The sequence below is a fragment of the Lonchura striata genome, chromosome 1, assembly GCF_050655825.1.
Source record: "Lonchura striata isolate lonStrDom1 chromosome 1, ASM5065582v1, whole genome shotgun sequence".
NCBI lineage: Eukaryota > Metazoa > Chordata > Aves > Passeriformes > Estrildidae > Lonchura > Lonchura striata.
In genome coordinates this window covers 11150255-11166215 of record NC_140703.1, presented here as the reverse complement: position 1 = coordinate 11166215, position 15961 = coordinate 11150255, and the positions used below count along the sequence as shown (strand labels likewise).

Below are 15961 nucleotides of genomic sequence, written 5' to 3'. Positions count from 1 at the left end.
TTATTTGAAGAAAAGTTTTGTATGTGTTTTAGCTTGGAGAGGTTGCATGAGTCTATTTATCTTCAAAAAAACCCCAAAAATTGAAGCACTATGATTCTTACACAGATTTTTTTCCTGGGGAAAAACACCAAAAAAAAAAAAAAAAAAAAAAAAAAAAAAAGAAAAGAAAAGAAAAAAAAAAAGAAAAAGCAAAACCAATTTGATTGCTAAAAGTAAACCAAACCAAACTGCTTCTGTAGCTGCCAAATAAGGAGCAAAGAAAGTGCAGCACAAATAACAAGAACATACAGAAGGCTGTTTGGTAATTCTGTGTTATAACTTAGAGTCAACAAGTAGGATATTTCTTATGTTCTTGTCAATTTGCCTGCTCAAAGATATTCCAGAATTAGAGAAACATTTGTTTGACTTAAGAATAAATGAATTTAAGGCTGAAAACACAAAACATGCTCTATTATGCTCCTCCTATAATCTTGTTACAGTTTATTGAGGCATTCAGAGGGGACACAGATTCTTAGACATTAAAAAGCAAGGCAAGCAAGAAGAAAGCTTTATTTATGAAAGCAAGGCAGAAATGTCTTTCATCAAAACTGTCACTGTTAAAAACCTTGCAACATATGTTACAACAACATTAAGCTTGCATTTTATAAACTTCTCTGCATTCACTTTAAGTGAATTTATGCACTGAAAGAGGGATATAACTCACAATAATAGCTTGTTAATACCGAAAGAATCAAGCTGTGTTTTTAAGAAGAACATTAAGCAGCTGTTTCCAGATGAAGGGAGTCTGTAAATCAGAGTAAACTGTTTTTATCCATGTTTGACTTTGATTAACTAAATGTTTTATGGATATAAAGACTTTATGAACCCCACATTTAATAAAAAAATTCAGCCAAAATAATGTTTTTATCCACTTTGCAATAGAGATTTTTAACCTAAATTACAATATAAGGTTATGATGTTTAATAATCAAACACTGAGTTTGATTCTTGCTTTACTTCTTAGTTAGAAGCTACACTGAAAGATGGCATAACTTTGTTAGAACTTTCCATTTTCCTCTATTTTTAAGCTCTACTGACTGCTGCCTAGTGGAGAAAAAGGAAAATTCAGAATTGACTACACTGAATAGTAGCATTGTGTTGCTACAAGCAGTATGAAAAGTGTTTTGTACAGAACAGCACAAACACAAACCAACTCGCTGAGAAGAGCTGGACCCATAGGTAATATCTAAAGAATACCAATATTCAATCCCTCATACTTTTGCATCTGCCTCCAGACAAATTGTCCATACACATCTTTTCCTCCCAGACCTCTAAGATCTTAAAATGAAAGGCTAAACAATAGAAGGAATATGAAAGCAGAATGCAGTAGTACCACAAGGCTGTCACATTTATGGGTGCTGTAAACTAGCTTGATTTGGGGCTCGCTTCAGTTTCACAGAGCTTTCAATTAGTAGCTTGATTACAACAGGACAGGGCAATGATGATTACTCATCATTCAGAGTCATGGACAAAAGAAAATATACATTTTTAATGTTTTCTATAAGCATCCAGTCACATTCGGTATCAAGGAAAGGATACAAAGCTGTCTCTCATGTCCAATTGAAGTTAGTCTGTGTGGACAGGGTCTTCTGTAAGGTCCTGTTGGGAAACTACTCAGAGGGCACTTTTCTTACTGAGAAAGGTGGATTTTTAAATTTTGTTCAGGGTTTCCAAATTAATAAAAAGTTACTTTCGGATAATTACATGAATTAACCAGAAGTATTTGTGAGAGGTAGGACTGATACATTTCACATATACATGCACACACATGTGTACACATATGTATACATCTGTCTGCAGCTACACAGTCATATATAATACAAAGTGACTTCAATTTCACAATTTGCTCCATTTCTCTGGTAATGATGTGTCCTGCCACTAGCAGACTACTAAAAATATCCTTATATGATTAAAGACATTAATTCAGCTATGTAACTCCCAAGTTTGGCATACATTCACACATAAGCAGAGCTGCAGAAACACGCACTCTGGCTTGATGAAAAGATAATGTAAATGGTTGCCACTTCCTTACAAAAATTACTCAGCATTATTTCAGCAATTGCAGGAATTCTCTGTGCTGAATACTGGGATCAGAGATTATTTCTAGTGGGTGATATCAACTCAAAAGTTCTGCAATGGTTGCCAATATAAAGACACAGCAAGAACATGCAGATGCTTCTCTAAAGATCCTGGGTAGGTGGTGCTCAGCACTGACCAAATGTGATCTACTTGCAGAATTGGTCATGTGTGCTCCTTTTCACCCCCTTTTATGAGTCCATGGTGCAGGAGGCAACTACAAAACCATTTCTACAGAACAGGAAGCTCATTTTCCCTGCACATGCCCCAGCTGAACACCAGACTGGTTCACTGGCTATTAGGTTGTTAAAACAATGGCAAGAAATTCATAATGCAGCTTATGCGGCAGACATAAGATCCTTTCAAGCAAACCTGCTAATCTGCACGCTAAATACATTTTGCAATATACTCTGCAGCATGCAAATTTCTATCCCAAAATATCCTAAGAAATCCTCTGCTCCCACAGCAACACACACAGCAATTCTCCAGCTGGGCAGAGTAGCTTGCATGCTGTGCTGAGCTCCCTGGCACGGACTCACAGGAGTCTCTGGAAATCCAAACTGAACTAGCATTTATGTATCCTACAGGAACAAGGCAAATGGGGATGATAATCTGGAAGACAGCCTAAAGGACTTGACTCCTGAAGCTTCCAGTGAAGTATATTCATTTAAATTCTACATCAAATTAAAAAAAACAGAGGTAAATAAATTATCCTTCTGCCTGGGAAGCCTCCAAAAAGGCAGTAAGGATTTCAAAGCAGCAATTCTTTTGCCATGTTGAAGAACTGATTTTTTTATTCCTGCTTGTGCCACAGGGCTTCTTTTTAATGCCGGGGAACATTTCATACTTGGTCACTAATAAAACTTTCAGTTTAATGCCCACTGAGGCTAGAAGAGCTGACCCATAGCTGAGGTCAGCTAAAAAAGCTCTTGAAGTACAAAATATGCTCTTGCAATGTAAAATGTTTTAATAAAAGTAAAATTAAATAATGTTCAAGGCTTAAAATTAGCTTTTTGGTAACAGTGGGTGTATCTGCCACCACAAGTCTCATCAGCAATAACTATCTCTGCACCTCACCTCTCTGTGTGTAAAGTTAGGATAATGACACATTTTTATCATTGTGATGTTAAATTCAGTATTATTTGTGAAGCACACAAATGTTACGGTTGAGAGCATGACAGATAAGCAAGCATGTGAGACAAAATAATAATTTTTATTCAATGCAAGGTTTCAATGGTATGAATTTAATAAGACCTGGCACCACACAGAGAATAAAGAAGATAAAAAGAAATGTTTAATAGCTCCATGAAGAAGAGATCCTCTATGTGACCAGATAATTACAGCTATATTTTAATATCTATACACAAGAGGAATAAATTTAAGTGGCAATGAAAACTTAACTTTTTACATTCCTCTTATTATTTAACACTGACATTATAAGCCTGATGTTCTTTTCAAAATATGTGTGTATATGTATGTGCATATTTTAAAATTGCAACACAGCCACAGGGAACTATTTCCAAACATTTAAACTAAAATTTAAAAAAAAATAAAGAGAAAACAAAACCAAAACAATCTCATAAAGGAGAGGAGAAAGTGGTGTTAATTTGCTGTGAGTTACTGGCAGAAAGTCAGTAACCAAGGACATTCCTTGGCATTCACCCTTTGACCTGCATAAAGCCAACACAAAGAGTCTTATGACTCTCATGGCACTTCTGTCCTTTTTTATGATAGCTGCACTATCTATCCATTTTATGTTAATACTGTGGAATTTATTCTCTGGATAGAGTGGGTTTTTTTCCTAGAGACTATGGTTAATTAATTGTTTTTGTTCTGGTTGCTGGGTAGTTTCTAATTAGCTGCTTCAGAGATCTTTCTTTGTGTCTTTCTTCCCCTGGGCAATTCCAAAATGCCTCTACAGAGGTCTCTGTGCTTGTCAGGTGGCAGAGGGTCACTGCTTTGAGGGATCTTCCCAATAAGCTGGTATCCATAGCATTTCCAACAATTTGTCTTTACCTTACCATTTTTTCATTCATTGTTCAGCAGGGGCCCCAGGAAATTCTTTGAAAGAAATAAATATCACACACACACACACACACACACACATATATATATATAAAATTAAAATATAATGACGTTGGTTACATGGTATAAAACTGAATTCTGTTTATATTGGAGCTTCCTTTTGCAGTATATGCTAAGGCAAGGGCCAGCCTATGAATCTGTATTTCTGATAGATGCCACACCTAAAAAAGGACATGAAGGAGCACCACATGGATGTGATCCAGGTTTACAATTACTCTCTGCTAACATCCAAATTTTCTACTACTGATCCATCTGCCTGGGGCAAAAGGGTTTGCCACAAAGGTTAGTCAGCCTGTTCTGGAGGAATTGCAGATGAAATATGCAGCATTTTAAGAAAGCCAAGCTGCATGTTGACATCATTGATGACAAAATGCAGTGACATATAGTCGAAATAATCTTCCACAGAAGAAAAAAATTGTTGGTTTCTCTATTTATTCTAATCTGTACCCTGACCACTGAAATCTGTCAGAACAAGTATGGTGCATAAGCCCCCATAATAATGGCTGTGCTGTACAAAAACAACAGTAATCCTTATAATACACAATCTATCACCACACTTCTTATCTCCTCTTGTGTAATCCCCTGCACACATTAATCTCTCAGCAATATGACATGCAGAAGAAAAACCACGAGCATTGTGAATGCCCCCTTAGCAGAATTCATCCCACAGAATACAACTGTTCTGATATTGTGCAGGGCCATTTTTCTCTCACTCTTTCACTTGTGGCTCTTCTTCCTCTGGACAGATGCCCCAACAGCAAAGCACTCTCCTTGTGTCCAGTGCCCTGGGAATTCTCTCCTACTCTTACAAGTCCTTTCCATCAAGCTTCAGAAAGGGAAACAGAACAATTTGAAAGCCAAACACTATATTAGAAATCCTACCCAGCAGTTTGACCCCTCAAATAGAAATGTTGTTAAGCACTGCCCAAAAGACTTTGGTGTTCTCTAATGAAAGGATATCCACTGATTGTGGGTAAGGCTTGTGCTGGCAAACCAGATGACAGACAGTGCGTCAGGCACTAGCACCATGTGCTTCTGACTTCACTGCAAGTGCTCTGCAGGAAAGATATTTTTGATTTTTGGGTCACTAAATAATAGGGCATTGTTAGAGGTCACTATGACTTGAAGCAGAAAGTACTTTTTCACACAGCAATTTCTTCTCGATATTTAACTTTGATTATTTCTTGACATGTAGCGTAATGAATCCACAGATCAATTATCCTTCAAGCATACTCATTTTTATAATGTTTTTCTATTCAGAGAGCTACCTTGCTTCAAGCAGAAGACTGAAGACATTGAACCTGCCTGACTTGAAAGAGAAAATGACTATTTCATTGCCATATATATATATATACATACACACACACACACACACACACACACACATATATATATATATATATATATATATATATATATATATATATATATATATACACATACACATACATACATATATACACACTGCTGTATGTTAGATTGTCAGAGCACTCACACTGGGATCAAGACTGGATCATTCCTGGGTGGTAAAACACTGAAGGGATAAATAGGCAGACTGAAATGATTGTTAAGGTAACAACAGCAGAAGCTTTACCGTCCAGGTGACTTGCACTGTCGTGGGTGTCAGCACAACAGGATTGTGCAGCCGTACAATGACGTCTCCCAGCTCTTTCTGGACTTGCCTGTGATCCACACCTTGCGCTGGGGGGCTGATATCTGCCAGGCACACATATGAAATCATCACTTTAGTGAGAAAAGCTATATATGGCATCAATAAAATCTACTGAGTAGCCTGATGACATGACTTGAAAATCCTCTATAGCACTGTTTTTAAAAAAATACAGCACTAAGGTTGAAACCCGGACAAATATAAAATAATGCAAACAAAATCATCCACCTCTAGCCACTTAGGAAATCATGAAATATAAATAAGATTAAAGGAGTATTCTGATTAGATGGCAAAGTTTTCTCAGCTCGGGTAAATGATGAGAGAGATGCAATGTTCACTAGTTTCAAAGTACTTAGATAATAATAATGCTGCACAGATGTCCGGAACCAAATTGGTTAGTATAATTGAAGAAAATGAACAGTGTTTTTTTTTATTTTGCTAGAGCATACATGACATTAAGTCATTATATGTTTCCAAACTTTCACTAAGCTTCTTCTCCCCACATGTCATGCACACAAGAAACCAAATAATAAAAATAGCATTTTCTCCTGCAAAGCAAATTTTCCCTTAACAGACATAGCTAATGAAATCTAGTGCAAACATGAAAAAAAGAAAATATTTAATTTAGGAAGCCAAACTGATCCTTATCTAGTAAAAGGCCAACAAAAACAATCTACCACAACATTTTCTCTTCAAGATCATGTGCCCTTCAAAGTGGCACATGTATCCAGAAGTAAGAGAATAACATGGACTGGTAACAGTAGAAAGTGAATGCCAAGATGTACATGTGGAATTCAGTTTTCTGGTATGTACACTTGAAAAAAAGTGTGATGCTCCCAGTGTAATTTCATTTTCACATGTTGAGGAGGATCCTGGTAGAAAGACAGCTGATCTATTTCTAAGGGTATGATTAAGTATTGGAATAATAGAATCATGACTTAAGCAAAACTGGTGCAAGAAGCTACATCCTGAACACAATGGATTCAGTTAGATATTCTTTCTAACACCTATTTTTTCAGCTATCAGTGAATATACTATTATTTATTATAATTTAGATTTCATGGATAGGAATTTATATCATTTTTTGGAAGAGTTTTTTTAGTATATGGTTTCATCTATTAATAATCCAACAAGAAACCAATTCCATTAGAAATAAGGACTTCTGTCTTTATTTCATATAAGTAATATAAGATAAACCTTTTGAAAGTACCTGATTATCTACTTGCAGTTCATTGGTGAAAATTTACATTAAATCTTATTACTTGTATTTGCTGTACTGAATACCAGGCCATTAAATGTTCAGCTATGAAAGCTACCTGTTGCAAGTTATTATTTTATAGCACTGCTATAGCTGCTTTGTTATTTCTCCATGGCCTCTGTGAAAAGGCTTTCCACCATGTGTCAGCTTCTACTGTGAGCCTGAATTGAATTCAGGCATAATTAGAAATCACATCAAAACATTATGTTAATTTTCAATTGATTTTATGATTTAATTCTATTAAACTGCAGGCTTGCAAAGAAGCTATAAATCCTGTACATGTCTCAGTGTGCTTGACTGCTAAACAGCTTCTGGAAATGGAAGCTGCAACACACGCCGTAGCTAATTAAAAGACATGTTTTTACTGAAATCAAATTGCTTGTCAGTATGTCAGATAAAAAGTCTATACTTGACACTCAAATGCCAAATAAAGTTGTTGGTTTTTTTTTAGCTAGGTGATAAGTTATGCAGACTAAAAGTCTGTTGCAATAAAAAGCATGAGTCACCCTATAATAATGGGAAAATAAGAAAGATGGAAACTTGTGATATTCCATGGCTAATCAGGCTATGAAATCCCTGCACAACTCACTTCTCCAGCTTTTGAGAAGGCAGCTCTTTTTTTCCTCTTCCAGCCATAATTACTATTTTGAGGGTGTAACTATTCAGGACAGATTTATTCAGGGCTAGGCTGGGATAAGGGAGGCTGGATGGTTATGTGATAAAGAAGTGCCACTCTACTCTTGTTTATCTCTTTCCATCCAGCAAAGGACCCAAACAACTTACAACACATGCTGGAGACTGCCTCAGGATGTGCCCTCCATTGGCACCTTCAGATCTCCAGAGACAGAAGTCTCTGAATAAAAATAAACGGAGACAGAAGATTTAATTTTAAATTACCTGTGACTATTACTTTGGATTAGAAAAATTATGATTCCAAAGAATTATGAATTTTTGTATTAGGACATGTTTAACACAGAAATACACTCTTGAATTAAGCATTCAAGCAGTATCTTGTCAAAACAACAAAAAAATCCACGCTGTGAAGGGAAATCTGTTTGTGGCAGTTATATTCAGTTAGAGCTTGATGCAAAGTGAACAGACCTCAGTAACTGATTCAGTAGCAATGGAGGACCACAGGTACCAATCCTATCAGCACCCTGCAAATGAGCAATTTCACTTCAGCCTTCTCTCTTGGTTTGCACAATGGACTGATACAAGAATTCAGAAATATAGGTATGTAAGTAGAAGGTCCATGCCTTTCTCTTATTCTTAGAATGCAGATGCCTTAATTTACATGAATTCTCTGCCTAAATGTTGGTTCAGATTAATGAACATGTGTTGTGCATTTCTTTTGATTAAACATAATTCTAAACACAGTGTCTTGCCTGTTATAAACACTTGTTATCATAGTATCGCTGTGAGACACGTGAAAGCACAATGCAAACCACTGCTGTTTGCAAGGCAAAGAAGGCTTTATTTTCTGACTCCAACTTTTACACTTTTCCAAAGGTGACAGTGGATTGGAGAGTGAATGGGCCACCCCTCCAAAGACATTGGACAAACTACTAGTACATCAAGTTTCTCCACCCCTATGAAGGAATGCAAAACAATATGTTGTTTATAGAAAATTGTGTGAGAAAGTTTTCTAACAGAATGTAAACTCAGAAGCCTTTAGAAAATCTTAAGAATTGGGGCAACAATCATAGTATATCCCTACTAATGGAGAGGAAGAAAGGACATGGAGAGGAAAGATACTGAGGAGAGAAGAGTGTTTAGAGTGCTTTTCAGAAAAGCTTGGGCAGGTCACATTGCTTTCAATAGTAACCAGGGACAAGTCGAGTCTAAGTAAATTGCAAACCAAAAAGTCTACACTGTACAAAAGATTAAGGATGCAACCTTAATGCAGCAAACACTGGACTACTCTCATCTTTATTGGCGAAGCTCAAATCACAATTCCTTCAGTGAGTGTGCTAAAGCCAAACAGCCAGACTGACCCATCGGTGGAGCCACAGTTCCTCCTCTCTATTTCAGCTCAAGCACACAAGCCTTGAAACTGCACCTTACCTTGGGTTCGGACAGGGTCTGACATGGGGCTGGGGTCGCTCAGGCCCTGTGGGTTGATGGCTCTGACCATGAACAGGTAGATGGTGTTGGGGCGCAGGCCTCTCACAGTGTACAGGGTGCTCTTCACGTGGTTGGCCACCGTTTGCCAGCTGTTGCTCACAGACTGACTGCAACAAGAACACGTGGAAGATTATAAATGAATATAAGAGAAAAATAAAGATGTGCAAGGACCTGTCTTGTAACCCCGGATTGACTCTAAGAGCAGGAAAATGTGGTAAAAGCAGGGTGAAATGAAAAATATTTTTTTCAGTTAGCTCATCGAGACCAGCTAAAAATCATAATGCAGCTGTCAAAAGTATTTCTCTTTGCAATAAAATAAAACTTTTTGCTATTTCTCTAAAATACCTGCAAAAGGAAAAAGGTAGAAAGCTGTAGAGTAAATTTGAATGATAAACAGGCTACTCTTGAACAAAAGGCTTAGAAAGGAAAGTTCTCTTGAAAGAATAATTTTCTACACTGGTAAGTAAACTATGTCAATAAACTGCCATTGGAAGAAAAATGCTCTTGAACTAAATTCACTCTCAAAGTTAAAAAAAAATTGAAAACATTCTTTGAAATGGAGGAAATTATATGAATATTTTCCTACCACCACAATTTCAATTCAACATTATTATAATTAGATTACAATCCACTATATGAAAAGATTTCAAATGTGATTGTTAAAACAACTTTTAATGAAAATGTCTGCCTTTTTTAGAAGTTATTGATGGGATGCCATTAAATCTTATCTAGGGTGAAACATAAGTTTAAAGAGAAAATTTTATTTTACTATGCTTTGTTGTATAGCGTTGATAAAAAAAATCTTTAAATATATTAAAAGGAAAAAGGAAATGGAAAGCTACAAGGTTTATGTTGCTTGAATCACTTCATTCATACAATGCATAAAGAACAACTTCTAGAACAAAACCAACATACTGCAAATACTGTAATGTTCTTTACATACATAACATATGAGTTAAAATTTGCATGCATATGATTATGAAAATTCTTGCATGAATTTTAACTTAAAAGAAAAACTTGTCCTTTTTATAACAACTGGATTAAGGAACACATATAAAAAGGTACAGAATTTGAAGCCAAAATATGCTCTAGAGATACATGTCAGAGTACGGCCCATGCTCAAACAAACATGCTGAATTGGAGCCCAGGAGTTCTTTTGTACTACACAGTAATTGCTGCTGTGTGGAGGGGAGCACCTGAATTCTTTAAAGCCTCAGGCTGCAGGATAAAATCCTAAATTATCAATACTGGTCTTTTCAGTTAGAAGTTTTCATCTATCTAAAACACTAAAAAAATAGACATTTAAAGCACTTTGACCCCTTAATACTGACTGCATTAGCAAGAGCTGGAATTAAAGTTTGCAGAGAGCCTTCAGGATTACCCATTTATTCCCATATTGTCTGTACTATGATAGCCAAGAACCTGCATCATTCCCACAGGAGACTCTCACTGATCATCAGTGTTAAAGGAAAAGTGACAAACAATTACTGCATTGTTCCGTTATATTCCTGTTGACCTGAAGAAATAGTTAGATGTCGTCCAATTAATCACTTAGAAAAAAGTGATAAATTAGAAAAAAATCAATGCGAAGAATATTAATCAATGCCTTCTATGGAACTGAGTCATTTAATGAGCTTCTAATGACATGTATAGAGTCCGAAAAAACACCACAAAACCCTGGCACTAGGGTTTAAGCAAAATTAGAAAGAAAGGAGCTTAAAGGTGGTATAATTCACATACCTAAAAGCCTCAATGATGTATGCACTAGCTGGTAGGCTTCCAGGGGTCCCTGGCTGCCAGGACAGGGTGACACTGTTCTTAGTAACATCCGTGACCTGAGGTTTGGATGGTGGCCCAGGGAGGTCATTTATATCATAATTTTTACTGACTGCTGCTCCACCGGATTCTGTGAAGGACAAATACAAAATGATTACTTTTTATCCTTGGTTATATAATTTGATCAAAGCAGAAGATTAAAATGAAAAACATGGCAAACATCTGCAAAATCAGCAGAACGGATGTTCTTAATCTATAAAGAACTAAGTCAACAATTGCATTACTACCACATGTTTTTGGATGAAGGGCTATCATTCTCTAGGTACTAATAAAGAAAAAAAAAGGCAAAAATCAAAAGATAAATATATATAAAAAAAAAAAGAAGGAAATGAAAGAATAAAAAAAAAGCCCAGCTTACTGAAATGTACATGAAGTACGAAAAACTTTGAGAAATTTCCTGTATTCAAATCAACTGCAGTACTCACATAGAGCACTTTGTATTTTTCTTGCCCAAGCCAACTACTGGATAAAGCCACATTTTATTAATACTCCTGTTAGAAGAATTAAAGCATACTGCACCCACTGGACATAAGTATGAAAATTGCTGCGATGTCAACAGGCATTATAAGACAACAGCAGTGAAATGCAAGATGCATGAAGGAACACAGCCTTCTCATCCAAAACTTCTCCATGTCAAGCCAAGAAGTTGTGGCTCAGACTGCTGTCATATGGTTTATTTTCCTCTGTGCCAAGTGGAGCACATCCCTGGGCATTGCTTACCTGTCACCTCCAGCACAGCACTCCAGGACGTCTCCCCACTGGAACTTGTGGCAACGCAAGTGTAAGTCCCAGTATCAGAGAGCTGGACATGAAAAGGGCATAAGGGCAGCTTTAACAACCTTTTAGAATCAGCTGAGTTTACTCTTATTTTCTTTTTCTAAATGCTCCTTGATAAGAAGGACTTAGCCTACATTTTACACCAGACTAGAAGGCACCAGACATTTTCAAGCAATCATTTAATGGTGGCTTTCATTTAGAGAACTATAATAAGATTACTTGCTTCTAATACTTTACTAATTCTAATTTTCATATTGTTAATGGTACCAGTACTGTAAATGCTCCACAATGGAGCACTGACAGTGTCAGCGTTTGCATTGGTTACAAAAAATGCAGGTGAAATCAGGTAACATTTATATACAATATAACAATGATTAACCTCTTAGAGGGTAAAAGCTCAGCATTTATTATCCCAGGATGACCCACAGGTCTAGTTTACAGTGCCAAGAAGGATGTTACATCACCTTAGACTCTTCTGACAGATGAAGTAATTTCTATGCACCCTACATAAAAATGCTGCTAAAACTTAACAGTTCTCTCTTAACAGTGGCTCTCTCGACATAGACAATCCTCCAAGCAATTTCCAAACAGAAGCAATAAATTAGATCCTACACCATGCTTACCTTTCTTCTATCTCACATGGGATATTTTTTTAGGCTTGCAAGGCCCTTTGGTAGCAAAAAAATATTGCATTTGTATAAAATTATTGTGATTCCCTTGTCAATTCAAATATTTTAAATTTATTTATGGAAACTGTTTTGAATTAGGTTGTCAATATTAATCTCATCACCGTAGAAACTGTTTTACTAGCAAATTTGCCAGGGGTTTTCCTATTTCCTGTTTAAATTTAAAATAAAGATTTCTGAGTCAGGAACAAGTGAAGACTACAGGGATGGATGGAAAATGGTAAATTTACAAAACACAAAATATATGGAGGAGTTCTCCTTTCATAATGCATAAAGCATGGTTATCTGGAGGTGGAAGCAGAAAAGGGTGAGTGCTGACTCTAGTGATTAAGAATTTTATTCACCATCACATGACTTGATGGAAAGAGAACTGCATCCAAGGAGCTTTATTGGGCTTTAAAAAATTGTAATGAGTTTTCTGTTAAATGCAGATTGGCACTGTAGCATATATCCTTATATGTCACTCTTCAAAAAGAATGTCAAGGCAAAAAAGCAAGATGTTTTTTAGATTAATTGTAGCTATATACTTTAATTAATTTTTAGCTTTGTCACGCATGAATTTTGTTGCTATTTTTCTTCAGATACACTGAGAATGCTTAGGTGAGGAAGCAACTCATTAATGCCAGCTCAATTTTCTGAATGAACATGCTTTTCAGGAGATGGTTATGTGTGTGAAATACAAGCAATAATGAAAACCCCTCTGACAATGGCTCAAAGACTCAAAATACAACAGTGCTGCTACTGAAATGCGAAAGACTCTTGAAAAGAGAGATTTTCCAGAGGAGAGAGCCTTATACCATTTTGAAGCAGTGTTTTATTTTGCTTCCTCTGAGATTTTATTAAATATATAATTCTTCATTATGTGATAATGGGGACTATTTCTCAAGGCTATGGTTCTTAACTGCATTTGTGTACTACTGTGACAGATGGTGCACTCAATGAGGTATGTGGTATACACAACAGAGCAACTTGAAGAAGGCAAACAACATACAAAGCAAGCTGGAAGTACACGGCTTCTTGCAAGCTTTAGCAAATTATCTAATTTCCAGGTTGTGGATGGATTAGGACCAGATTTAGTGTGTTGGTACTTCAATTGTTTATACTTTTTTTTATCTATGGGGAAAAAAAAAAAAGGGGAGGTGAATAGGAAAATTTTTACTATTCAATAAAATAAAGTTTTGTTCCTTAGTTAATGCAGGTGTCTAATCCTGGTGTGGCACGTTTCTACAGCAAAGGGAGTTTTCCATCCGTGCTGACCTGTCTGAAGGTGTATTGAATGAATGACATGTGAGTTTTAGTCATCTTCCTCAGGGCAACTGAGAGATTGGCTGACCAGAAAAATCTGTGTTCATGTTACAACTGTGGCACATGTGACTGTTGCAGGCTCATGAATCATTTGACTGTGGTGTGATAGAAATAGCAGAAAAGGATCAGAGAGAATGGTTTATGTTGGAAGGGACCTTAAAGTCCTCTCATCCCCCCTCCCCACCCTGGTTGCTCAAAGTTCCATCCAACCAAACCAGGTTTCTCAAAATGCCATTCAACCTGGCCTTGAACAGGGATGGGGAATCCACAAATTCTCTGGGAAACCTGTTCCAGTGCCTCACCACCCTCACAGGGAAGATTTCTTCCTGATACCTAATATAAATCTACCCTCAGCCAGAAGGCTGAGGACATGTCAGTGGCAATTATTAATTTATTTTGAACCTGGGGATGTAAACATACTTGGACATTTTTGTGGCCCTTTTTTTTCTTTAGGAAGTGGTGCTTGTCCTTGTAAAGGTAGATCTGAGAGAAAAGTTAAGCATTCCTCATTTAAATCCATGTATAATTAAAATATGCAAAGCACAGGAGAAAAATTGTGTTTATAGTTCTGTGTAGTTTTTGTTCTTAAAACTGAGTCAAACAAACAGTGCACATTACTGCTATAGAGGAGTTTCTAAAAAATTACTTTCTAAGCCTTTAAGAAAAATTGGTTACTAGTGAATGAGCCACTTAATGATTAATAAAAGCTTTGCGTCTTTTAGAACCACACTCACTACTAATATTGTTTTCTTCTCCTCTTGTAAGTAATTTTATTTTCCTTTAGTTTACAGACACAGCCTCTAAGAGTGAGATTAATGTGCTGGCACGATTCAGAGCCAATTTCATTGTTTGCATAGCAGCATGCAGACAGGTATCCCAAGAGCTTCTGCCTCATGGACACTCCACGGAAGCCCATCATCAGTGCCTGAAAGTTTGTTTGAAATCACTAAGCTTCCACCTTTAATTGCTGCTTTCTAACACTACTGGGGAATCTTGACTATTCAAGCGCACTCTTTAATCCAGCTCTACAGGAAAAATGCATTAACCTTCATGGCCTAAACCTGCCTTCAACCCAGGAAGGAACGACAAATTGTTTACTCAAGGCAAGCTAGCATAAATTTTTAAATAAATTCTATTTTGTTCTAAGGCAGTTCACAATTCATCTATGATCACTGATGAGACAGTATCAGAAAAAAACCTGCTATTTCTTGTTATTAGTACTATGTTTATTAACATTTTTTTGGATGGGAAAACTAAGAGCAGACATTTCTGCTGACTAATTTAAATGGTTTCTGAAATTATCTTCAAGTTCTTGAAAAGTAAGTACATTTAACTGACTATTTTCCATATGCATGCTTGTCCAAATACACAGAAATACTTAATCTTTAAACAGGGAAAAGTTAAAAGCCAAAACAGAGATTAGTGATGCAATATTTAACAAAAACATATGACATTATCCTATTTGAAGTATTAGAGAATATTGTATTATCTCATGTGTAAAAATGTTGATATTACAATAGGTATTTAATTTTTAATAGAAATCCCTCTGCATATGACTGCATGTATGCTACAGTATTAGTTGTCTTTTCCCATTTGCAGCCTGGTGGAACATTTCCAGGAAGCATAACACTGGAATAAATCAGCCAGCTCGGGACTGACGAGTTGTTGATGGAGAAGGTGCATGGTCAAACCCTGATGAGCTCCAGATCACATGCTAGCACAAGTATTTGGAAAATTACGGTCAGGTGTTGCCAAGAACTGCTCTAAGTTTTGACAGAGAGGCTAATGGCTTCAGCGTAAGACCAGTGAAAAGGAAGGAGAGTCCTTTTACATTTTTGTCTACCCCCAACTCATGTGTTCTATTGCAACAGACACAAAATTATAAACACTGATTCTGTTTTTAGGGAATTCTCATAGAAATACCTGAAGCTAGTTTTGCTCTTCTTTCCCCTTCCCTTTTCTACACGTCAAAGAATGGATAATGACTTGGTGAGAACTTCATAGTAGAAATAACAAGTTAATTTTGGAGACAAGAAGAAGGCAGCAGAGCTGCCTGAGGCACACACCGAGGGCTCCAAACTGGACATGCAGAACCCGTCACGCTCGT

The 15961-nt window shown here is 36.6% G+C and overlaps 1 protein-coding gene across 14 annotated transcripts in view; it reads right to left on the bottom strand.

Annotated features, from left to right (window-relative positions):
• Positions 1–15961, bottom strand: part of ROBO2 (roundabout guidance receptor 2) — a 1020426-nt gene that overhangs the window by 78404 nt on the left and 926061 nt on the right. For all 14 annotated transcript variants that reach the window (XM_085589808.1, XM_085589815.1, XM_085589834.1 and 11 more), the window contains 4 exons: positions 11807–11888; positions 10991–11156; positions 9191–9357; positions 5794–5915 (listed from right to left, as the gene is read on the bottom strand). In XM_085589808.1, coding sequence (XP_085445934.1) covers positions 5794–5915; positions 9191–9357; positions 10991–11156; positions 11807–11888 — 537 coding nt within the window. The remainder of the gene's footprint in view (positions 1–5793; positions 5916–9190; positions 9358–10990; positions 11157–11806; positions 11889–15961) is intronic.